The sequence below is a fragment of the Zalophus californianus genome, chromosome 3 (assembly GCF_009762305.2).
Source record: "Zalophus californianus isolate mZalCal1 chromosome 3, mZalCal1.pri.v2, whole genome shotgun sequence".
Taxonomy (NCBI): Eukaryota; Metazoa; Chordata; class Mammalia; order Carnivora; family Otariidae; genus Zalophus; species Zalophus californianus.
Window position 1 is genome coordinate 56,707,523 of NC_045597.1, and position 25,320 is coordinate 56,732,842.

General features: G+C 40.0%; 1 protein-coding gene across 6 annotated transcripts in view; it reads left to right on the forward strand.

Annotated features, from left to right (window-relative positions):
* LRCH1 (leucine rich repeats and calponin homology domain containing 1) overlaps positions 1-25,320 on the forward strand; it is a 199,518-nt gene that overhangs the window by 119,977 nt on the left and 54,221 nt on the right. For 4 of the 6 annotated variants that reach the window (XM_027588833.2, XM_027588834.2, XM_027588830.2 and 1 more), the window contains exons 4-11: positions 6,010-6,115; positions 10,293-10,429; positions 11,151-11,278; positions 12,473-12,536; positions 15,436-15,541; positions 17,360-17,487; positions 20,035-20,102; positions 22,164-22,250. In XM_027588833.2, coding sequence (XP_027444634.2) covers positions 6,010-6,115; positions 10,293-10,429; positions 11,151-11,278; positions 12,473-12,536; positions 15,436-15,541; positions 17,360-17,487; positions 20,035-20,102; positions 22,164-22,250 — 824 coding nt within the window. Of the gene's footprint in view, positions 1-6,009; positions 6,116-10,292; positions 10,430-11,150; positions 11,279-12,445; positions 12,537-15,435; positions 15,542-17,359; positions 17,488-20,034; positions 20,103-22,163; positions 22,251-25,320 lie in introns of all 6 variants that reach the window. The other 2 variants (XM_027588829.2, XM_027588831.2) reach the window with 1 other exon arrangement.

Below are 25,320 nucleotides of genomic sequence, written 5' to 3' on the forward strand. Positions count from 1 at the left end.
GGTTTTCCCATTAAAGTTGGGGCAGAGCACAAACAGTGAATCAGGGAATGAATGTTATAAAAATAGGGGCAGTGTCTGTCTGGAAGTTTCCTCACAGAGGACCTACAGCCAGTCAGGGAAGGTCAGTAGAACATTCTGGTATTGACTAACCCTTATTTTACTCATTAAAACCACATTAACATTTGGAGACATGGTTCCTTTACTGTCAAACCATGCCTGAAGGAAAAAGGCATGGTAAATATTTGGTAAGAGATGCCATGTGAATGGCCTATGTTATAATTCCCAAACACCTGTGAAGAAAAGCACACCAAGTTAGAGCACAGTGAAGGTGAGTTTCCTCATGGTTCCCTGTGCATGCTGACATCCTGGGGTCCAGAGGTGCTCTAGCCCTTGTGTGGTTTCTTTCAATTTGTCTTTCTCCAACTCAGGCAGTGAAAATTGTGGCTTCCAGCTCTTACCTCCATGTAAGGGAACTTAGTATCTGTGATCCAGAAACCTGCTCTTACCACTGAAAAGCTAACAGAGCCTGACACAAGTAATAAGGATTGAAAGGTGCATTTTCTGGCTCTGACTAGACAGCTCATTTTTTATTTTCTTTTCATGAAATGTTTGTTTGTGTGGGGAGTTTGAATTCGAGCATTGATTTATAGACACAGGGTATATTGGCCTGCTTCTGAGGAAAATCCCTTCTTCATTTTCATCCATAGCATTCCAACCTCTGGGCTAGGTGTAGGGGAGATATAAACTCATGTGTCTGCCATAATCATTTTTCCATTTGTAGTGTCCGGAGATACCTCCTAACATCTCTAGTTTCTGTGGGACAGTTGGATATCCATGACTTGTTTAAGATCCATTCTGTTGAAGAGCATTGGGGTGGGACAGATGTTTGTGGATATGTGAAAGGGTGTGAAGTAGAGTTTTATACTGGAAGAAGACATCCAGTAAGCATTGGGAGGTGGTAATTTATCATACCAGCGGTTGCTTGAGAAAGTCTTGAGTTTAAATGAACATATTGATTTTTCTTAGAAAAGTTCTGACTACAGGCATTGAGGTTTCTGATTGCTAAAAAAACAAAATTGACATTATTCCTAAGTGAGTTAAGTATCTGTCTTTCAAAATCTCTTCATTATTTCTGTTATAATAAATGGATTTTCCCAATATCGCAATGAAATTTGAATTTTTTAATCTTGCCACTTCTTTTTTCATAGGAACAGAGAGGTTAAGACATTTACTTAAAGTTACACAGTGAATCACAAAACAGACATTTCCCAAAAAAAGAGCGTGATCCCATGATGGGAGTTAATATCTTGCATTTCCTGTTGGAATGTTTGCATTTCCTCCAGTAAATAAAGAGCTACATTTATTACAAAAATACGACTTCAGCAATTGTATAACCACATTAGGTTTTTGAAAACCTGAGAGTCAGAGCAAGGTAGGTCATGAGAATACCATGTGCATTTTCACAGGGTGGCCTGGTCTCACTGGACATCTTCCCTAACCAAGATCATCTTGACCCAATACTCAGTAGACATATTGGTTTTCATTAGAGGTTACTCCTTAAAAAACACTTTGTTTTTGTTTTTTTAAATATTATTTTCTGAAAGTCAAAATTATCTAGCTTAATAATTCCTGAATTAATCTGATGTTTTAAATCCTTGTCATTTCTGCATCCTGAAGGTAAATTAACAACTAGCACTTAATAACAAAAATCTATTAGTCTCCAATGTGCATTAAACACTTCTAGAGACTTCCTTTATTGCCTGGAAGGACTAGCATGAAATGACTAAAGTTTTTCCTTTGGTTACTTAAAAACATGTTGATTAAACCAGTGAGAAAAAAAGTATATTTTAAGTCATAGTTAAAATTTTCTGTTTTGTTTTTTATCTCACTAACTAAATTAGACTGGCTGGTCCATAAAAACTTAAGTTTGAGTGTTTATGTTAATATTTAATAATTAGGTTCTTTTCTGTATAAAAAAATGGAATGAGTAAATATTTATGACATGTTTGTGATGATTTCTTTTTGGCCTGCCTGTACATTTGCAATATTATAACAGTAAATATATGGTAATTTGATTCACTGAAGCTTGCAATCATTATTTTCTAAGATATAGCTTAGGGGCTAATAGACAATTCAGAAGGGATTCATTTGACTATTCAAAGAAGCCACTGAATCTGGAATTCATAGCTTGGGAAATTCTCACTAAATGCAGAAGTATGAGGCATTGGTGTTATTTATTTATTAAATTTATTTTCTTAAACATTATCTTTTTAAAATGAACTCAAAATTTAAAAAAAAAACATACCTTAGGCTAAACGTGGACGGACATGTTCTAGAGAACCAGACCATTCTAGGAATATTGCTTTTTCATGTTCTAAACTGAAACATCTTACCCAAAGCATTTGGACTATTATCCTCTCTTTCCTCCTCCTCATTCCCCAGCTAATTAAGACATGGGGGGGGGAGGGGTTTATTTTTGTGATGAAATTATGGCTCTTTAAAATTTAGCAAGGTTCAGTAACTGGGAGACAGTCGAGTTTTGCATAGTTTCTACAATATTGATTATACAATAGTGAAAAAAGTCTTTACCTCGATTTCATGCTAAATCTGCCTGGACATTTTCCCCTCGTTATTTTGGCAGGACAGGAAATAACGGACAACAGCGTACTATTAAAATAATTTGGCCTTCACTATACACCCTTCAAAATGTGAATGGACAATTGGACTTTGTGTTTCTAATTGTCTACAGATGTCCTATCGTGTAGGTCAGAAGGAAAAACTCTTTATGTTTTTTTTTTTTTTTTAAGTGTTAATTGGGTAACCGCTTTCCTTACTGGTAAATAAGCATTTAAATATAGCTGAAGGGAGTTGATTTTCCTTGATAAAGCCATTATGTTAGAAATATATGTTAGGAAAAAAAAAATTCCCTTATATTTAGGGAACCAGGCATACCCTTTCCGGCTAACCAGAGGGTAATCAACAGAATGCAAGGTGAATATAGTACCCTCAAAGAAATAGGATAAGACTGAATGAGACTTTATGCTGCGAATAAGCTGCCTAAATATATCTGTTTCCCTCTCTCCCCTCCTTTTTTTTTTTTTTAAGAGTGATTTTTGGAGGGCACCTGCATGGCTCAGTTGGTTGAGTGTCCGACTCTTGGTTTAGGCTCAGGTCGTGGTCTCTGGGTCTTGGGATCGAGCCCCGTATCAGTCTCTGTGCTCAACAGGGGTCTGCTTGGGATTCTCTTTCCCTCTGCCCCTCCCCTCTCTCAAAATAAATAATAAAAGAAAAGAATGATTTTTAAAAGAATTCTGTCCTTGAAACTTCTGAAAATTGCCAGTTTCATATCAAAAATTTGATTCCCATAAACTGCAAAAAGGGTCTTTTCTCGTGCTGTCGCTCACTGACTTATAAAAACTTACTATAGATGTCAGTAACATAATTTCTCTCTAGAGATGGAAAATACCCACTATTTCTTCCCCCACGCCTCCTTCCCTCCCACCAACCATCACCAGCGTGACTGTGCCTGTCTGTGAGTCCAATAGAATGATTTAATCTCATGTATTTCTGGGGCTTACCTGTATACACTTTATGTGAGGGCTCTTCTAAAAGAGAATGGAATGGTACCTCTTGCGTATTTGTGACTTGGTTGAGGCAAAGAAAGACAAAGATTTCATTGAAAGGATTTGGTTGTTGCTATCTGTGACTGATCAGATGCCAGAGTAATTGGGAAAAGGTAGTATTTCCCTTTTTATTTCTCATATATGGAAGTATATGCTGAGAGGCAGAATTATTTACTGACTCAGTGAGGGGCTCAAAGTGACTGAACAAATCTCTGGACCTTTTAATTCTGTAATTACTTCCTCCGACTTTTATTTCTCTGAAGATGTACTTGTGGGTTTTTGTTTTTGTTTTTAAACACTAGGGATGTTTTTCATGGAATTTTATGTGGCTTTTCTGGGCCAGGAGTGATGCATCAACAGCCAGCCTGGGGGTGATGCCCTTGAACACCTAGTGTTGTGAGCCTGTCACACGCCACCTCACCTCAGTCCGATGCATTCTGCTCAGAGCACTGAGCAGTACCACGGCTGATTACACTGTGTGCAATTTGCAGCCTCTCCAGAGGGCTGTTTCATTCCCTTTAGCAGGAGTGGTTTTATTCCTCTTCGGCAAGTGATACTCATTTAGCAGCCTTGTAACCTTGCCAGATTGATGGGTCACCTGAGGATTTTTAGGTGAGAAGAGACTAGAGGGCAGTGATCCCCTGCGTTCTGCATAGTCCTGCTCTTACACGGAGCCCTGGGGTTGCTGGGGATGGGTCAATGGTGAGTTCTCATCTGAGTGAATGTGAAACTGCTTTGCTGCCTTGTGAAAGGGGGAGTTTTTGCAGGTTCACAAGTGATGTGGGGAATTTAAAGACTCAGTCTCATTGGGCTCAAACCTAGCCCAAGTAAATCTGTGATTTTGCCATTTCAAGCAAGACCTGCCAGGGATTGGTGTGTATGTTGGAGCATCCTGGGGTTCCAGCCGTGAGGCAGAATGAGAGTGTCAACATAAATGGACTTCAGAAATTTCATCCAATATTTACTGATCTCTTCATACCTGGCATTCTGCTTGGCCCCAGGAAGATGGCGTGGATAAGACCCGGTATCTTCCATCTGGGAGCTCACAGGCTCTTAAGAGAAGGCAAATGTGTGAGCATATGAGTACAGTAGTAGTTTATGCACAGGGCCACAGAGGGAAGAGCGGTCATTTCCCCTGGCTGTCGGTCCAGAGGGGGAAAATGGGAGAAACCTCCACAAAGGTTTCAGAGGGGAGCGAGCCCTGACTTAAATCTGGAAAGATGTTGGTGGAACAAGAGGTCAGTACCGGGGAACGGCGTGCCGACCGGGGCCCTGGGCACGGGTGGGGCCGCGAAGCACCCGGCGCACGGCTGTCACCGCGGTCGGTGATGGCGTGGCTTGAGGACGCAAGGGAGGGCTTTCAGAGAGGTGGTGCTGGAGAAGCAGAACTGAATCGTGGCTTCTGGGCCCTGCCCCAGAGTTGGAGACTTTACCCCACGGGTTTCCCGGGAGCTGTTGCAAATGTCTAAGCTGGTAAATGACATGGTGAAATGCACACTCTGGAAGCTCTGTGAATGATGGATCTGGGGAGCAGACCGATGTAAGGAACCAATCGAGGAGACCATTACAGTGTCCCCATGAGAGAGAATGCTGCTCTGGACTAGAGAGTAGCTGGGGGGGGGGGGGGGTGAGAGCAGAGCAGAGCTTCCAGAGGAGGAGGAAGAATGGGATGGGGGACAGTATAAGAACATTGTAAATGTCATAGCTTTCATTTTGCATGTGTCAAGAGGTGGTTCCAATCAACGGTTAACGGGATATCAGTGTTTCAGTGCAAAAAAAGACATCATCCACATGCCCCACAGTCTTGCTTATAAAATGTGCTTAAAGGTGTTTAGGCCCACAAAATTCCCAGCCTTCCAGTAAGAACTCCATCTTACATAAATAGTGCATCCAAAAGATGCATTAATAGTCACAGTTTCTCACTGTAAAATGTGTTTGGTAAGTAGGATATGTCATCTTCTATTTCAAGGCACTGTGGGATAGTGGCCTGACGGTGGGCACTCATTCCAAGTGTTAACTGCCTTGGATGCCTGACGTAACCTCCCCAAGCCTCGTTTTTCTGACTGTAAATACTGTCTCATGGGTTTGTCATGAGAATTATGAGATTGAAGCACATGAACGCAGCAGGCGTGAGGTCCTCAAAGTAGCCCCCGGATGCTCCAAACATCCTTCCTCTCCTTTTTTTCTCCTCAGAGGATGTTCAAAAATGGTGCACTTTCTTTTTCTTTTCTGTGCTAAGCCTTCCTTGGCCAGGGATGTACAGACCAAGATAAAAATGTACTTGAGTAGTTGTCCTCATATTTAAATTCCTTAAGAAGGTTTCACGTGAAATGCTTGATTTCCTGGAAAAGGGTGTTTATCATTTCTGCCTTTGTCTTTGATGCAGGATGTCAGCTGCAACGAGATCACGGCCTTGCCCCAGCAGATAGGTCAGTTGAAATCTCTACGGGAACTGAATGTCAGAAGAAATTACCTTAAAGTTTTACCACAAGGTAAAAAAGAATAAAGCAGGAGACGTTTATTCTTTTTGTTTTGTTTACTTATGTGAAGGAGGTAGTTTGTCTAGTCATGTTTGGGTATGCCTAATGATATTAATTATTAATTAATTATGTGAATATGAATTATATGAATTTCACATGCAGATACCAGAAAAGTGAATATTCAGCTTTTAATTTGTGTCGAGGAGTACAGCAATGCAGCCATTCCCCTGTGTGTGTGTTAGTTTGCTCAGGCTCACGTAGCAAAGTATTACAGATTGAGTGACTTAAACCACAGAAATTTATTTTCTCACAATTCTGGAGGCAGGAAGTCTAAGATCAAGGTGTCTTCGGTCCCCGGCTTACAGATGGCTCTCTTCTCCCTGTGTCCTCACATCCTCCTCCTTCTGTGTCTCTGTCCCAATCTCTTCTTATAAAGACACCAGTCATATTGGGCTAGGGCCCACTCAAATGACCTCATTTTAACTTAATGACCCCTTTAAAGGCCTTATCTCTAGATACAGTCACATTCTGAGGTACTGGGAGTTAGGACTCCCAACATAGGAAATTTGGGGACACACGATTCAGCTCATAACAGGAGGCAACATGAGTTGTTTTTGGTATGGATGTGTGATGTTTTGGAATGTTGAGCCAACACTTTAGGCGATGTGCTTGGTGTTATAGACCCAGCTGTTAGGATTTCTGGCTTTGAGCATCTGGTCACCCTAGCTGGGAACCACCTGCCATGTCTATAATATATGCCTCAGGTGAGGGTACTACCCCTGCTGAGGTGGTACTTGGACTAATGTCACTGGTAGTTTTGGTGAGTCTCCCAAAGGCCAGAAGCAAGGATCCTCCAGAACCTCAGCGCTGAGACTGGTTGCCCTCTCAGACATCCCTGCTCAGGAGCCAGACTCAGGCAGACCCTTCCCTGCACCTGTGGGCTTCTACAGTCTGTCCCTCTAGACATCGACTCTTGAGTTCAAATAAAAAGATACATTTCTTCAGGAAGTGTGCACCATTAAGAACTTCGACAAGCAGCTTTGTAGATAATGGTGGATCTGAATTTCCTATTTTGGGATTCTTATTTGGACTTGAATCAGAATGAGCTGATGAGCAGAATACTGAACGCTTCCGCCAAAACGTACTCTGGTTTTCAAAGATCGCACTGATTTCCCTCGGATTCATTCAAGGCCACTAGGCATACCGGATTTCAAATATATAATTAAAAATATACCTCAAAGCTAAAGCATATATTTGGAAACAAAAAAGGAAGCATTTGGTTAATCTGACACAACTGCAGCTAGTTGAGAACTGCCTGATTTTTATTATTCTGTTCCTGCATCTTGATCTTTGGCTTGAAGGCAGGCGGATGAAGCTCGTGGAAGGAAAAGAACTTCATAAAATGCAGTGTGCTTTACCTGCCATCCGTCACCTTTCTTGCACTGACCAGCATTTAAAGAAGTAGAATTAGAAACTATCTCAGTGCAAGGATGTATTACTTTATTGCTTGAGATAGCTTGGTATGAAAACATTGATTTTTTTCATTCTGTCATTGTCTAATCCATTTTGAATGGATGAGATTGTTTTTCTTGGTTTGAGCAAGTGCAAAGGGGAAACACTCTTACCAACAGCACATTTCTAAGCATTTAACCTTTTGTGGCATTAAAGAAAGCTGGCCTCTAAATGTAGCTCTCATGCTAATCATTGAAAAATCATTACAGAACATCAGACTCTCATTTTCAAAAGAAAAATCTAAGAGAGTCATTTCATGGTTGCCTATAATAGTTTAGAAACATGTAAACAGTGTGTCTGCAAACCAAGGTTCTTCTTTCTCTCAGTGCTCCCTACGCTCTTACCTTAAGAGCATTCCTTTCCCTTGAAAAGATCAGTTACACATTTCTATCCTTTTCATAATTGTGTTTTCTCAGGTTTAATATTTTAAAATATATTCAAAGCTAAAACTTCAGTTTCCTGGAAAAATCTTTTTTTTTTTTTATAACTTCCTGAATATTAAGTTTCTTTTTTGCTTCACTCTGGAGAACTCTATTAACAAAAGAGCATTGATAGTGCTTTCAGGCAGTGAATTTAAAGATTTTCCATATTGACTTGTTTTTCCTCTGTGAGTACCCCTCCCCGTATGCTTTCAATCTGAGGGGGGGAAAACAACTCTGTGGTCTAATTACCCATATCAATTTTGTGGTGCTTTTCCTACAAATACTTCAATGAGGAGACCATATTTTGTCTTTTCGAGGACCAGAATGGACAGAGTTAAGATTAAAGGAGCCAGTCATTGACCTTCTTTGCAACAGAAGATTCCTTGGGATTTTTTTTTTTTCTTCCTCCCTTTTCCTGCCCAGTTTCTTTTGACCATTTCTGGGCTGGAGTTATCGTCACCCCTCACCCCCACCCCCATTTTCTTGTTATGAAACTGCCAGGCTCTCGTTTTCCTAAACTAAGATGGTAGTTGTGTTCCAAACTGCAATTAGCAGGAACAGTCGTTATTTACCTTATTTATTTAAGTTGCCTCTCCTCCCCTTCCTGCTATGGCTGCCAGGAACTTAGTCCTCAGTCTTGCTTAAAAGTCTTCATGTTCAGCGGCAAAGACTTGCTGAAGATCCAGACTGCAGTTAGATTTTGCCCCTAATTTGCCAACCTAAGTTTAGTGAGTAAAATTAACAGCCCCGGAGACGGATTAATATCACTTAAGGGTTACGGCAAGGAGATATTCCTCTCGTATGTAAATCCCTCTAAGCCTTAACCCTGTTTTAGAAATAAACTATGAGGTGAAAGGGATCTTACTTTCCCTTTTCCTTTGATTTTCTTGATTTGCTGCGCTCCAGGTTCTCTCCCTCCCTCTCTCCTTCACCTTCTGCTGCTCACCTCCATCAAGGCAGCCTCCAGGATGAGTCGGGTGTGAGGCAAATCATCCACCCGGCTGTTGGGGGGAGGGGGTGGGGACCGAGTTTGGGCAGTGAATTACTCAGGGCAGTTGACACAGAGCGGAGCTTGGGACCTGCTGAGTTGGATGCTCTTCTGCCTCTCTTCTAGCACTTGAGTCCGCTTGACTCTGTTTTTTAAATACGATGTAACTCACTAAGGCATGAAACAAGGAAAGTCCCTTACACACCCAGAGGCCCAGAGCCAGGTGACTAGGAGAAGAGATACTGGTTGCTAAGAGCATCTTTGTTTGTGGAACTTGAAGTAGCATAGCTGAGTCAAGTGAAAACCCTAGGGCATGCTAGGGGGAGAGAAGGAATTGCGTTAATTCTCACTGCAGGTCACTTTATATAGTGCCTGGCTGTCCTCCACTTTGGAACTTCTTGTGTCTTTGAAAGCACTGTATTTCATCCCTTACCAAGTCCTATAATAAACATGGTGAGGCCCCTTTTGACATGGAACCCGCCAGAGTGTCTCATGCAGAGGTCTTAGCGGTTTGCCCCGTGTCACTCTACATGTCTGGTGTCGCTCAGCCTCTTTGCTCTATGGAATATATTTGACTTCGTTCCTTGTAGCTGCCAGTGTCGGTTGGAATGCTTGAAATTACTGAGTGTTTACTATGCCACTGGGTGGGGATTTTAAGCTAAATATAATGTTCTGTCTTGTTTGTGGAGCTACAGAAGACTTTTTAAAAGCAGTAGAATTGAGCCTCATCAAATCAGGATTACAGGGTCCACTGCAAAATTCTGAATTAGATAGCATTTAGTTTTTAAAAAGTGGAATTAAAAAACCATGAACATATTTCTTGTAACTAGTTCTGAGATTATGCCAGCCCAGATACGTTGACTAGATAAGAATATTTTATCATTAGCACATTGTTCATAAGCTCACAATTGAAGTTAAACATGTCCTATGAAACCTAAGCCAATGTGGTATGGCTTATGTGATTGTTTTGCTGGAAGAAAGGTTTTTCTAAACAATAGATAGTGTAAATGTCAAGTGTGTTTCTAGCTCTTACCAGAACTAACAACAATTTAAAATTACTGCGCTCTCCATGAAAGATTTCCCCCTCCCCTTTAGTAAAATATTTTATATACATACCACATATTCTTGATGCATAACTTGCTTTGATTATGCTAACTGATATTTTTCCTGGTAAGCAGAGAATTAGTTTTTGAATGTTTAGCCATTTAATCTTATTGCTTTCTGAATTTGTTCTTTTTTTTTTTCTTTTCCCCCCCCTGTTCTTTAGAACTAGTAGATCTTCCCTTGGTAAAGTTTGACTTTTCCTGCAATAAAGTGCTCGTGATTCCCATTTGTTTTAGACAGATGAAACAGCTGCAAGTATTACTACTTGAGAACAACCCTTTGCAGTCTCCTCCAGCACAGGTGAGGGATAGCAGTGAAGCTCTTTCACCACGGGATATGCTATCAATACTGCATGGGAAACTCGCAGCAGAGCTGGGCCTTTGATATTCTGGTGAATTAATATTGTTTTAGACATGATCACAATCTCTGAAAGATGAAACCTTGGGTGAATCCGACTACCATCAGTTGTCTTCTGCTACATCAAGTCCGTTCACCAGCGTTCGACCCACTGTCCTGATCACTCTAATCCTAGGATTATATGTTAGATTAGGTTAGCATTTGTACACACATTGGAAACTCCTTCATGGAGTGTATGGCTTATCAAAGGAGTAATATATTCCTTACTTTCATGTGAGCTGAGAAATGGGGTTTAAACATTTTCACATATGATTGTTGGTTATTTAGAGATAAGTTCCAAGTTCAGCTGTTAAACTGTGTGGGAACAAAATGAATGCTTCCAGAATTGGAATGTTACCGTGTCAGGTATCTGACTTCTCTACTTTTTTACACTATTTAGACTTAGACACATTTCTGTTAGGATGATTTTCTATTCAAAGTAGAATTTGGAAGAAATGATTGCCTAAATTCTCATATGGTTTGGAGAGGTCAAATTTGGCGTGTATTTTTGAAGTGTTACTTAAAATGAAAATGCAAAAATTAAAATACACAGAGCCTCTGTGTCGAGTGTTTCCATTTTGTTTTGCCATTGAAAACCAAATATGTATTATTAATTTCTCCATAGATTTGCACAAAGGGCAAAGTGCACATATTCAAGTATCTGAGCATACAAGCATGTCAGATTAAGACAGCTGACTCCCTTGATCTCCACACGATGGAGAGGCCACATTTCCACCAGCCCGTGGAGGATAGGTGAGTGTGACTGAAGTCACTCAAAGCCCCCGTTTAGACTTTGCTGAGGCTGGGGCCTCCAGGTAGGTAACTCTAAAAATCCCTTTGCCTCACTTAACTGATGCCTCACAATACCTCAGGTGTTTCAGCAATTTGGAATAAGAGAGAGAAAATAGGTGCTGTTGATAACCTTTTGGCGTCTTGCAAATCTTACCTTCCCTATTCTAGTCAATGATCAGTCTTTCCTGGGTACTGTGTGTGCTGTGTGCATGTGCATATGTGTACCTACATACATGTATGTTATGTGCGTATATATATATATATCCTTATAAATGCAATTTATAATATAAATGTAGTATTTTTTACTTATCAGAAATAAGTCAATTAAATTAAAATTAATTAAATTAAATTAAAACAACCGTATCAAACTCAGGCATGTCTTTTTAATTATTAATTTTTAATCTGCCTCCAGAATATTGTTAAGAAAAACTGCAGGTTTTGTTTTGTAATTGTCTTTTAAAAATGCAGCATGCATAGTTTTTGCCATTTCCTTTTTGGAACCGAAGTGTTAGAATCCTTTCTCATGCCCTTGGCCTTTTTGTGGCATAAATTGGGCCTTGAATTTTCAAAGAACAAAATTCCCACACTGAACACGTGTATAAAAACACAGATTGTTTTGAGAGGTCTTCACTGCAGAGACCTTTGCTTAACTTTTTACTAAAAAACATGGTGACTTAAAATCTCAGCCTACTCTAATGGTACCTTTTATATAATACTTAAAATATGTATTCATTATTTTATTTTTATAAACATCAAATTTGTTTAGTCACTGGATAAAAGCTTACAGAATTATTGAGAGTAACCACATAAGAGTAAAAGCCTCTTAGAAAAGGTAAAAGCAATTAGGCAGTTTTTGGTTTTTTAGACACTAGAATCCATAAGAAGAAAATTGTTAACTGTTTCAAAGAACAGGCTACTTGGTTAGAGTAATCCCGAACACAAAGAATTTATCTTGTCCTCTGCTTAGAAAGAATATCTGATTATTGGGCCCTTGTCTCCACCTCCTTTAATTTTGGGCTGATTTGTTGCCTTAGGGTAATAATAAAATTTGTATAGCAGAAGTCATTATTCGAATATAAATTGATGTATCTTGTTGTGAACTTTTTGATTTCACTTTTTTCTAAATGGATTCCATACTGATGGCATCTATCCCAGCAAGAAGGATTCTGATTCGGGTGTCGGAAGTGATAATGGAGATAAGCGTTTATCTGCCACAGAGGTAAAGTTTGTGATTAGTTATTTTTGCTTTCTGTGCTAGATGTATCTTCCTGCATTCTTGAACTCCTCTGTACTAAAGGGCATTAATGCATCTGTGCGAGAATGTGTGATTATGTTCGTGAAAGCAATTTGAAATCCTCCAGGTTTTCAGCTTTTGCTGAATATTTAATGTTTTGTAAACGTTCTTATCCCCTTCCCCTTCCACCACGCTCCTCACAGTACCTAGAATATTCTTGAATGTTTCATAAATATGAAATGGCGAAGAGTGATGTGCAGGTACCCATGAGGCATTTCTAAATGTGTTTGTTTCTAAGTGACAGAATAATTTAGGAAAAAAGTTATTTGCATGCATAAATGTTAAGGAGTCAAATGTGCATTGCATTTTAGCAGTTTACCCACAGGAAATGCCATTTTGAGTAGCCATAATTTTTAGAGCAATATTTGTTTTCCTGAAACTCTTCGATTGTGTTCTTTTCAGACAACGGGATAAAAGTTGGGTTATTTGTAAGCTAAGAGGCCTCCCACACTAGAGCTTCCTGAAGTGGTTATAAATAGCTCATTTAGCATATTTATGTCACTTACAGTTAGAGTCCCCAAAACCTTTCACTAATATACCATTAAAGGGGGTTTCTTGAGCAGGGGAGCTGGAAGGGATAGCTGGGGTAGGGGGTAGATGAATCATCAGGTCTTCTCTTCTGAGGAAATTTATTGAGTTTTTGTAGTTATTGAGTTTTGAAACATTCTACTCTTGGAAGATGTAATTATTAAGTCAATTACCCCATTTAAGGAGTTCACATTTGTACTGTGTATGACTCCAAGAAAGATGCCTTTTCCCTGTTCTCTTCAGGTCTTCAAGGGTTAATATGTAGCTAAGATATTTGCATTTATTTCCTACAAAATGCTTTATAAAGCAATGTATTAAAAAGTTAGGATACCTTAAAATCTTTCTAATACAGAACATTTCAGAAGGAGTTTGTAGGCAGAAAAAGAAGGCCAATTTCAATAAAAGAAAATTACTCTCATGAAGCCACATGAATAGTCTACTGTAGCTCCCTGGGGGAGAAAATACTCAACACATTGCTTTATATTTTGTATTTAATTCAGCCCCCTTAGCTTTATTAAAACTCCTAAGTCCCCTGAAATGTCCCATTATTTCAGAAATTACTCACCCTAAGCTTATTTTCTATGAAATTAAAACAGACTCTGCTTTATCCTTTATCTGTTTTTTAAGGATAATTAAGTTCATTAATAAAACATCACACAAAGAACTTCATTATCCTTTTGTTCTCACTTAATACAAGTAGGATGCTAATTTCATTCCAAAAGGAGGCCAAGGGTTTATTTCCTCCCTTTTAACTAGATGCATATCTTTGGAATTTTGCTAAGTTTTTAAGATGGGAGGAGGGTGGTAGGAAGGACTAGAAAAAGGGTTATATTCGACAGAATCAGTGCATGCTTCTTCCTTCCCTTTGGCCTTTTTTTGCTCACACTGTAGCCTCATTACCTGAGAACACCTCCAAGCAATTTGTTTTTTAGAAGGAAAAGGGCCTTGAATTATCCACTGTAGCTTTCTATTTTCACTTACTCTGGCAAATACGTTACCATCTATGGCCAGTTTCTCTTGCTCCCCACTTCTGTTTCATTGTGGCATTCAGAAAGCACATCTCATTCACTTTGCTTGGCTGTTGCCCTTGTCTGATTGAGTTAGCATTTGTCTCTAAGAAGTTTAAAACATATTTTTGTCAAGATAAACATGCAAAAAAAAATTGGCTGAGTCCGAATGAGTATCTGTTGAATGGATGAAATGCACACTTGTTTTGTGTCAGTTTCTAAACAATTTGTGCACGCGTCCAAAAGTAAATGAACACTGAACTCTGAAAGTCACAGCTTCAGGAATTTAGGAGCAACCCAGGAGTCACTGAGATGTGTTCTGTTGGGGTTCATGATCCCTGTGATTTGGAAAGCTCTTCACTAAATAGCCACATGAAAATGGAGACATAGGAAAGAAATTGAGGCTCCATATTTCATCCGTGACAGAATCGTAGATTATCTGAATAAACTTCATCAGCTAGTGTGGGAAACAAGACCCCAGAGACAACTGACTTTGATTACCAAATCGAAGCCTTATTCTGAAAATTGCGCAGAACACATGTCCTTTTAAGCACTACAGTCATTCAGCACTTTTATGTATTTGATGCAGCCGAAATGCCTATATATTCCTCAGTCTCACACAGGGAAATAAACCGGAGCTTAATGTTGCACATAAGATGCACTGTGAATAAATGAGATATTGTCACAGATATTGCCTGATTTGGTGACTAGCCCCATGAAACCTTAATGTAGTTTTGGGAAATTAGTGTTGTCGTCAGGTCTCAGAGTACCGTTACTGTGACAAGGATTGATTAGTCAGTCTTAGGGCTAGTGTGATAGTATATTTAGTTACTCCTTTGTTCCATCAGGTATAACATAGTCCTTCTTAGTGCTTTGACTATTGCTCTTCGGTTGGAAATGCCATCAGGTACCTGACAAAATTTCAGCTCAAAACATATGTACAGAGAAACACTTGAGTGTTAGCTGAGTGAATTTTGACAAAGTGGAACACACCCACATTGCCAACTGCCAGTACAAGAAACAGAGCAGCTTTACAAGCACTCCAGAAAGCCCACTCACACATCCAACCTCCAAGCCAAGAGTAGCCACTGTCCTGACTTCAAATACCACAAATTAGTTTTGCTAGGTTTTGAACTTATGTAAGTGGAATTGTTCTTTGTATCTGGTTTCTTTTACTCAATATTATGTTTTTGAGAATTAGCAGTATTTTTTCTTATCATATAGCTTTCTCTTAATCTACATCGATAATGCTTGTCCCGTGAATGAAGCAGTGCACTGTTTCTTTTTAGCCTTCTGATGAAGACACTGTTAGCCTCAATGTGCCAATGTCAAACATCATGGAAGAAGAACAGATCATCAAGGAGGACTCATGCCATCACCTTAGCCCAGTTAAAGGTGTGAGAATGAAAGATGGGGAGAAAATGCTTGTTTTTTTAAGTTTCAAATACTATGTTTACAATCTACACAAATAGGGCCTTGGTAATAGCTAAAGTTTGTTGAGCATTTCCTATGCACCAGGCTCTGTGCTAATCTGTGAAGGTGATCTCATTTAAAGTTCAGAACTCTGAGATGGATATTCTAATCATCTCCATTTTATAGGTGAGTAAACCAAGGCTCAAAGAGTTTAAGTAACTTGCCAGTGATCACACAGCTAGTAAGTAGTAGAGTGGTCCTCATTTTGAAGATTTATATACCTGTCTTTAAATCCATTCTTGGAAAGCAAATATTGATGTATAGATATATTAGGCAACACCAGTTGTCGTAGCACATAAAATCCCAGATCTCATTGGCTTAACGTAGTCCAAATCAAGTCTACATGGGAGTTCATGATTGACAGGCAACTCCCCTCCAAGCAATGATTCAAAGGCCTAAGCTGCTTTCATGCTGTGACTCTACCATCTTTAGCACAAGATTTCCAAAGTTCCCAAGTCCTGTTTTATGGCAGAAGCTGGCCAAGCATGGGGGCTTGCTCACAGGAGGTTTTTAGTGGACTGATCCTAGGAGTGCCCATCACTTACAAGGTAGGCTTGGATACATGGCCACATGTGAAGATGGGAAATGTAGTTGAGATGTGTGCCCAGGAATCCACTTGACTTTGGACAAGACAATTGACCTTAATTTTCTCACCTTTAAGTGAGGTGATTAGATTAGGTAATATGTAAGGTCTTCAGTAGCTCTCAAATTCTGTGGTCCTCTAACAATCACCAAGTGATCACTAAGTACTTTATGTCCTATATACCTTGAAAATCCTAGCAATATATTTCATATTTTAGTGAGAAGCCCTCATTTGATTACATTAGGGCAGACATTTTTTTTTTACTGCTCCTGTTTATTCAATAATTTTTAAAGAAAATCCTAAAATTTAATGATTTGTGGCAGAGATGATTTCATTTAATGTGAATGATTTGTGTTTAATGATTTGTGGCAGAGATGATTTCATGATATATGAACAGTATAGAACTAGGTTAATATACAGATTATCTCCCTAATAGTTTAAAAATGCTCTCATTAGTGATGAGAGAGCTGTGTGAACCAACTCAATGTCTAGTGTTTGCTTTCACTTTTTACCTTCAGGTTTTTAAGTTTAGCATTTACGTGTATCTGAGGTTATGACTGGAACCATACGTTGTCCAAAAAAAAAAATCACTGTATACTCTATGCAAAAATAAAACTGCCATTTTATTATAAGCTGTGTGACATTATACAGTATAGGAGGTAGTGTCTTAGGCAAATTTTGAAAATAAAAGAATTACATAATTTGTCACCAGTGAGTTTTTTCCTCTCTATTCTAGAAGTGGGTATTCTGCTGGGTAGGAGTCATTAAAGGTGGCCCTACTTGGTTCTTTCCAGTTTGCAGATCATGGAGAAGAGATCTGCTTGGTGTTCCTTTTGCCTCTTTCAAACATGCTTTCCTCTGTTTCTTAAAAAAGTTATAGGAGATTTCATTTCTTTCTTAAGGGACAAAGCCATAAAGAGGCCTTAACTTTCCAGTTCACCATGGGGGGGGGGGCTTTCTATTTCTTTTTCTCTTTTTCCTCCTTTATTCATCTTTTCGTCCCACTTTTCAGGGAAGAGAAAAGTTGTCATTCATAGACCTCCAGAAGAGGCAAGAGCAGTGACTGAAAATAGCCCGATGGTATTTGAGGGTCGTCTGTGCTTTGCTCATCTCTTCATGAAACCATCTTTTTGTCTTTCTCTACATTTTCCTAATAGGGGACTTTCATCAGGAATTTCAACCAGAGCCTTCCCTTTTGGGTGACAATGACAACTCAGGAGAAGAAAGAGGCCAATTTACTGATGGAACAGATGTTCTCCGTTCAGAATTTATAACCTATATTAAGGCAAGTTGAGGATCTGCTGATTTTTAAAATTTTTTCTTCTGTTTGGTGCCTTTGAATTTAAGTTCAAGGTTACCAGTGCATCACCTTAAATGTCAGCTTATGCCAGTTTCCTCCGGTTTCTATATCTTCTCAAAGCTTGGGGTGTCTATTTTTTGCTGTTGGGAGCTGGTCTCTGTCATACCTCTCTGTGTGTCTGTACATGTGTCCGATTTCCTTTATATCCAGTGATTGCTTAGCTTTCCACCTCTCGGTACATGATAAGTTAGCAGCCTGGTTAGCATTACCATCACCATCCACTCAAAGTTAAATAGACCGTTTCACGTTCTTTTCCACGTATTCTAGGTGAATGCTTTTCTTGGGAGTATGTCCATAGTATAAAGAGAAAAGTGGAGACTCTTAAAATCTAGAAATGAATGTCTTCTCTTTCTAGGAAGGTCACTCTGAGGACACTTATTCCTGAGCTCTTATCCTTGCACTGAGGTGTTGAAAGGTTGGATGAAGTCACGGTGTTTTCAGGTGAACCTTCATCATAGTAGCAGCAAAAAGAATAGAGAAAAACCAGCCCTTTGCTAACGCTGGTAGTGAAGGTTCCACTTTGAGACATGATTGGTGTGTTTCTGCCAGTCCTTCTGGCTCAGGGTGTGGCCCCCATGAATCACAAGGGTAATTGGATAAAATTCATTTTCACTGAGGCTCATGAGAAATGATGGTCCCGGGCTTACTGTGGTAGAGCAGGTGTGAGGTCTCCAGGTGCTCGTCCTTATTTCCTGAGGTTGGTGCTCTGATGGCTGCTGGGCTGGGTCCGAATGAGAGGGCAGAGCGTTGCTTTGTTCAGCCTCAGCTGGGAACACACACATATTGTGGACTCAAGGTTTTCACCGCTCTGGAGAATCTTCACGAGTATTGATTTATTAATTCATTCACAAATGAATTTTAGTGAGTAGGTAAATTCATAAAAATGGAACCCACAAATGAGGATGAACTGTATAACCCTGTAACTTAGCAAAAGTAATCAGTAAGCCCTATTTTGCATATTGGAAAAAAAGTGGTCTTTTATACTATTGGCTATTCTTTTATTATGAAACTGAAAATTAGGAAATAGCCAAGGAAATACCCTTGGCTCCTGTAGTTGAAACCCAACAAAGAGCAATTAGAACATGTTTTCTTGCTCATTTCTGGTAGCATATTTTCACCCATGAATTTCACTCTTATTTGGATAGTGACACAGTAATTTCTGTGTTTACTTTACTATGCACTATATCTATAATTAATAAAAGTCTGAGTGTTTTTTAAGCCAGAGGCTGGCATCCAGTGCTAGGCACCTCCTCAGAAGAAGACTTTTCTCAGTGACGTATCTGGAGAATGGGCTGGGTCTGAGTTAGTAAACAGCGTGTCAGTCCTTGGGTATGTCTGTTGTTCCTTCCTTGCCTGAGGAACGTACTGCCCTTCAGGGGTGGCTTCTTTTCTGGCTGTAGGCTGAGTTAAGGCAGCATGGCTCTGTGTCAGAGCTGACAGTGGACAGAAGCACATGGAAGTCTTAGCAGTGGGATGCACCATGCTAACTAAGCCCGTCACAACGTTCATTTGGGAAAATAACGGTGTATGTGTGTGGGGGGACATTTCAGTGAGATCTGGGTGCGGTATGCATGGAACTATTAGATGCAACTGGAGGCGTTTTCTGTTGTTCTTTATTTTACACTTTCTTTTTCCTCAAGAATACACACATGCACACATGTGTACACACACACACACCCCTCCTCTCACGAACAGTAGAATGCGCTTCCTTATGTGACCGACGAGCCTAACTTAACAGAGGAATCTGAACATGAGGTGCTAAGAGGGCAATAAGAAATAGAACTTTACATTTCTGACTCTTAAGTTAACAGGTACTGTGATCCTGGGTCAGGTCTCTCTTTTTTTAAATTTAATTTTATTTTTAATTGTGGTAAAATACACGTAACATAAAACTTACCATTTTTGTCATATTTAAGTGTGCAGTTCAGTGGTGAGTACATTCACATGGTTGTGCAAGCATCACCACCGTCTATCTCCAGGACTCTTTTCATCTTGTCAAATGGAAACACTGTACCCGTTCAACTTTAATTTCCCATTCCCTCCTCCCCTCACCCCTGGGAGCCACCATTTTGCTTTCTGTCTCTATGAGGGACTCCTGTAGGTCGCTCACAGAGCTGGACTCTTACGGTATTTGGCTTCTCATGACTGACTGACTTCACTTAGCGGAATGCCCTGCAGGTTCACTGTTGTAGCCTGTGTCAGAACCTCCTTCCTGTTGAAGGTTCAGTGACATTCCATTGTATGTAAAGATCATTTTTTGTTTTAACCATTTTTGGTTAACCATTTTGTTTAACCATTTTGTTTTTGTTTAACCATTTTGTTTAACCGTTCATCTGTAGATGGACACTTGGATTGTTCCCACCTTTTGGCTGTTGAGAGTGATGCTAGTGTGAACGTGGACTAAAGGCAGGGTTTGACTGTGGACTGTTGATAGCCAGTGGCTCTCAGAAGACCCGTGTGTTCTGTCCACAGGATAGGGCTGAGGACTGTGAAGAACTGTTACGGATAGAAGAGGACACGCACTGGCAACCTGAGGGAATGTGAGTACCCAGGGCCTGCTTATGAGCCACCATCCTGTAAAGTTCATGGTTCAAGCAGAAGGCAGCCCTGTCATGATAGAATTTTGGTCTGCTTTTCTTTGGGCAAGCTGATAGTCTAGCCCAATGTTATATCAATAAGTTGCAAGTTGTTCTCTGTCAGATGCTTATTGTCACAGTGCAAGGTCAGACCTCTTCTTGGCCTGGAGTTTTATCTGACTGGAGCCTGTGGATAGAATGTGATTCAGGAAATTAGATAAAATTCCTACACTGGAGATTCTAGCTTCCTTCCATTTGTCTGAAGAAACCAACAACTGGACCCAGAGCAATATACAGTCCCAGTCACGCTTTACCTTGAACCGTCTTCAGGTTCAAGATCTGAGAAAACCATATACTTCTCATGTCTTGGTCCCATGTCTAACAGTTGTAATAGCTAACATTTATTAAATGCTATGTGCTAGGCAGTATCCTAAATACTTCACAGGTAGTAACTCATGTCATCTTTACAACAATCCTATGAGATAAGTTCTATCGTTATCCCCCATTTCACATGGCACAAAACTGAGGCACAGAGAGACTGTCCTAAGGTCCCAGAGGGCTGGGATTGAACCCAAGGAATCTCATATCAGATAGAGATAGCCCCTCAACTCGATTGCACGTGAGGATTTCCTTGGCCAGCTTTACAGGGGAGGGCATGAGTCATCTATCAGATGATGAATGATTTCCAGGGGAATTGAGCTTGAACCATGTGGCATACAGTAGATTTTTGGTTCCCAGGATTTTGTTTCCATGATCTGGCATGTAGGCCTGGATCTTCCTTCATACCTTGGGAGGGATTTACCCTGAATGAGGATTTACTATATTGTTAAAAAGTTTCTCCACTTATAGAAACACATTGGCTCATGTTCTGTAGTGGAAAGCAGTAACCACGATCAGATCTCTTCTGCCTTTAAAAACATTGCTAAGTTCCTTTCAAATCACTGTCCAGTATTATCAGCTATTCATTGAATATATTTCTGTAATGTCAAGGAGGACTAGTTTGATTACAGAATCATAGAATTATAGGGAAAGAGATTTTATAGGGAGAGTGTTTTTTTAAACTATAGCTGACCCTTGAACAATGCAGGGGTTGGGTGCAGTCAAAAATCTGCATATAATTTTCAACCCCCCCAAACTTAACTACTAATAACCTACTGTTGACCAGAAGACTTACCAATAACATAAACAATTAACATATTTTGTATGTGTATTATATACTATATTTTTACAATAATAACTGATTTTCCCCTGACTTTCTCAGTACTTCTAGGCTATGCCGTTCATCTGTGAATTTTTTCAAATTGTTACAAATCTCTAAAAAATTTTCCAATATATTTATTGAAAAAAAAAAACCTGTGTATAAGTGGACCCATGCAATTTGAGCCTGTGTCGTTCAAGGGCCAACTGTCTATAAAGCTTTGGAAACCCCATTCAGAATCTTATACCTGTTGTTCTCAACCTTGCCTGTAGAGCTTAATAAATAGCCCAAACCCCAGTATCTGGCTTGGCATTTTTTTTTTAAGCGCCACAGATGATTTTGCTGCATAAAGAAACTGCACTGAGAACCACTATCCTGCAGTGAAGTCCCATATTGTATGAAAGCAATAAAACCAAGCCACGTTGGTTGCTCTGGAGCGGGAAGAGCCAGAAGTCGTGCAGACCTGCTGCAGCTGGGCACCCCTGTGCAACCCCCCGCCCCGGGCTCATGAAAGCACAGTGTGAGAACCACCCAGCCTGTCCATTGCCTTGATTTTATAGAGGAGCAGATGCAAACCCCTGGGCATCGAGACTTTGTGTGAGCTGCTATTTTATAGCAGAGCTGGGCTTCCCCCACCCAGTAGCCCCACCTCCTCTACCCTCTGGCAATCCACTCCACAGGGGACTGACACCTGTTCATTATCATGTTGAGCTTGTCAAAATCATTTTTATATGTTAGATGGATTTTTATACGTTTGCTCTTAAGAATCTGGATAATATCCACGTTCCAGTAATCATTTTCATTCTTATGCCCGGTTCATGCTACAGAATAAGTTCATCCAAAGACCAGGACATGGATATAGCGATGATTGAACAACTGAGAGAAGCAGTAGATTTGCTGCAAGATCCCAACAGGTATGCGTGTCTTTCCTTGGCCCAGGGTTCATGTGTGAATAATGTGTACTAATTTATTGAGTATGTTATCTCACCTTTAAAAATATTTGTACGCACCGTTTGGGTTCACTCTAGCCACCAAAAAAAGAGAATTTCTCACAAGAGCCATAAGTAAGAGTCACAGTTCTGGAGAGATTGAGATCATTTCCTCCTTTTGCTACTCCTTAATGAAATTCAGTTACCCTTCATGACATTCCTATGGGGATTTTTGGTATAATTCTTAGAAAATAGAAATATGATAAAAGTGCAGATTTGTAATTGCTTAAAATTTAACTCCTGACTTAGAGAAATATCAGGGATATTTTTCAAAAAAGAAAGAATTGTTTTATCTGGTACTATCATATTTGTTTCTGAGATGCTAAATATATGTTAAATAAATAGTATATTTCTGAAGATTTGGGTCACAAGATAATTTTTTTAATTGAATTGGCCATTGTCAATAATAGGCACTATATGCAGGAGATCTATTTTTTGGTTTCTTCACAAAGGATAATGGGATTCCCATGAACAAAATATTCTTCAGTGAAACAGTATACCAGGTGTCAGGTCCTAACTACTTTAGCACTAGAGAAATATACCCCAAGCTTATTCCTGATAAACTGTTTAGGGGTCCTGGGGATTTAAATATGAAGATGATGTGGTCTTGTAATATGGTGAACACGGAAACCACACCACATTTTGGGAATTTATGAAAATGGTGGTTAGTGCGTCCCAGAGTGCCAGTGATGGGTCACTGCCCAAATCGGCTGGACCTAAAAGAAGAGTGACGGGTCAGTTTGGTTGGAAATCTTCAGCAATTGATTTGAAAAGCATTTCGGTTCTGCAGACATTAATTGAGTGCTTAGAGCATGGGAGGATCTACCGAGTGCACCTCGGGGGGATATGAAGATGAACAAGACACAGCCCTTGCCTTCAAAGAACTTAAACTGTGGTAGAGATTGCCTTGAGTAGATATTTGTAAGTGGAATGGATTTAAGTGTTTGAAGTGAATGCCTGGCCACAGATGGAAACAGGGAGGTGGTTGGGCTGGCATCCGTGAAGCCTGGGATCATTCATCTGGGCCTTTACTAACTGGCCCTTTAAAGGAGAAAGCAAATTCTGGATTAAATTAGAGGCTTGGGCAAAGGCAGGGAGTCACAGGGAGTGGAGCGGGCTTGGAGCGGGCTTGGAACGGTTCAGGCAGAGATGATCTCTACCTTCGCTGTGCTTCAGTACTGCTTGTGGAACGTTCGAAACACAGATACCCCGACTCCACCTGTGAGGCTGGGGGCTGGCCATTTCCACTTTTCAAAAGTACTGCCAATGCTTCTGATGCACAGCTGGGACTGAGACCCCACAGAGGGGCAGCGGGACGGTGCTGAGGGTGCCTTCGAATGCTGTGTTGAGGAGCCCAGACTTTGTTCTATATGTAGACGGAGGTAGTGGTGGTTTAAAAATAGGATTATTTATGTTGCCAGTTCTCCCTAATGTTTGGCTCAGAGCTTTGCGTATTAGTGAATGCCTAATCAAGGTGTATTCCTTAAAGGGCTGAGTTTCACATCCTAAACCAGGGCAGTCAATGAGAAGAAACAGGGACAAGAGAGTGTGTGTGTGTATTGTGTGCATTTGTGTGAAATTATAAAGAATGGGGAAGCAGCCTGTCTGTTGAGAAGAGCAGACTTGGGATCAGCTGGCCGCTGGTTCTGAACTCAGCGCCAACACCGTTGATCTGGGTAAGATAGAACTACTCTGCATGCCAGTTTCCTCATCTATAAGATGAGATCCAAATATTTACTTTTTAGGATGGTGAGGATTTGAAATAATATCTAAACTGTTAGTAGGAAAAACCATTCCAGAAGACATCCTAGTAGTACATGGCTGTAGCCTATAAAATATATAAACTTTTCAAATAAATTCTAAAAATTTATCCTGAGGGACAAAGAGATATGAACAACGATTGTGAGGAGGAAGGTGTTTTATAGCAAATATTTGGGAAAAGGGAAATAATCCAGTAGTTTGGAGATACTTAAATATAAGTATTAATACGATGGACTATAATGTGCCTGATACAATGGTTTTTTTAAAGTTTCCAATATATTTTAGAATGCTCATTTTATGTTTTATATACTTTAAAAAGTATATAAAATACAAACGTTTGATCCCAATTATACAGACAGAATTAGGTCTCAGTCGTGTCAGAAACCTAGAAAAAATTAAAACTGGAAGGAAATATATTACAATGGATGTTCTTCTGTAGGTATTTCTAAATTCGTACTTTTCTTTAGATTTTATAAATTAGAGATACTCAGTGGTAGGTACAGTTGTAGTTCTTTGGCGATCATTTGAAGTGGGTGGCGAGAACACATCTAAACAGTGTTTAGATCTGAGCCCCCCTTCTCGTTATCGGAGTTGGGGAACCCAGAGGGACAGCAGGTTTGAAGAGGAGGATGTTGGGGTCAGCGTAGGATGCACTGAATTTTTATCCAAGGTGGCAATGTTCACTCTGCTGCTAGGTGTTCGGCTCTGGGGCTTTGAGACTTAGGTTTGAAAGTCATTTTCACACTGTGCTGCAGTAACAGAGCTGTCTAAAGAGGATGAGATTTCCAAGGCCAAGCGTACCGATGGGAAGGGAGCGTGAGTCCAGGAACGAGCCTTGAAGACATGATGTGACAGAGAGAAGGCCCCAGTTGGGCTCAAACTTCATATTGTTTTAATACTTCTACTCCTCCAATACACTTTTCTTACAAATTCAAGATTGATTAATACGTGAACCCCAAAGTGAAAAACAATAGCCTACTTTGGTGGAAATAAAAGTGGCTTGGGAATGTGGGACTGGAGCCCAGTAGTAAAAATCCTACTGACCTGGAGGAGGGTTCCCAGCCGTGGGCCTTAGTTTTGCCTTCCTTCATGAGAAGTGGGATGAACGGAGAACCTCAAGATTCCTCCCTAGCTTGGAAATGTTTGAGGCAATGAGTTGCCAAGAATGTTGAGCGAGTCAGAATGGTGGGTGTGTGCTTGAGTTGTGGAAGAAAACAGCCCTGAGTAACTTTTC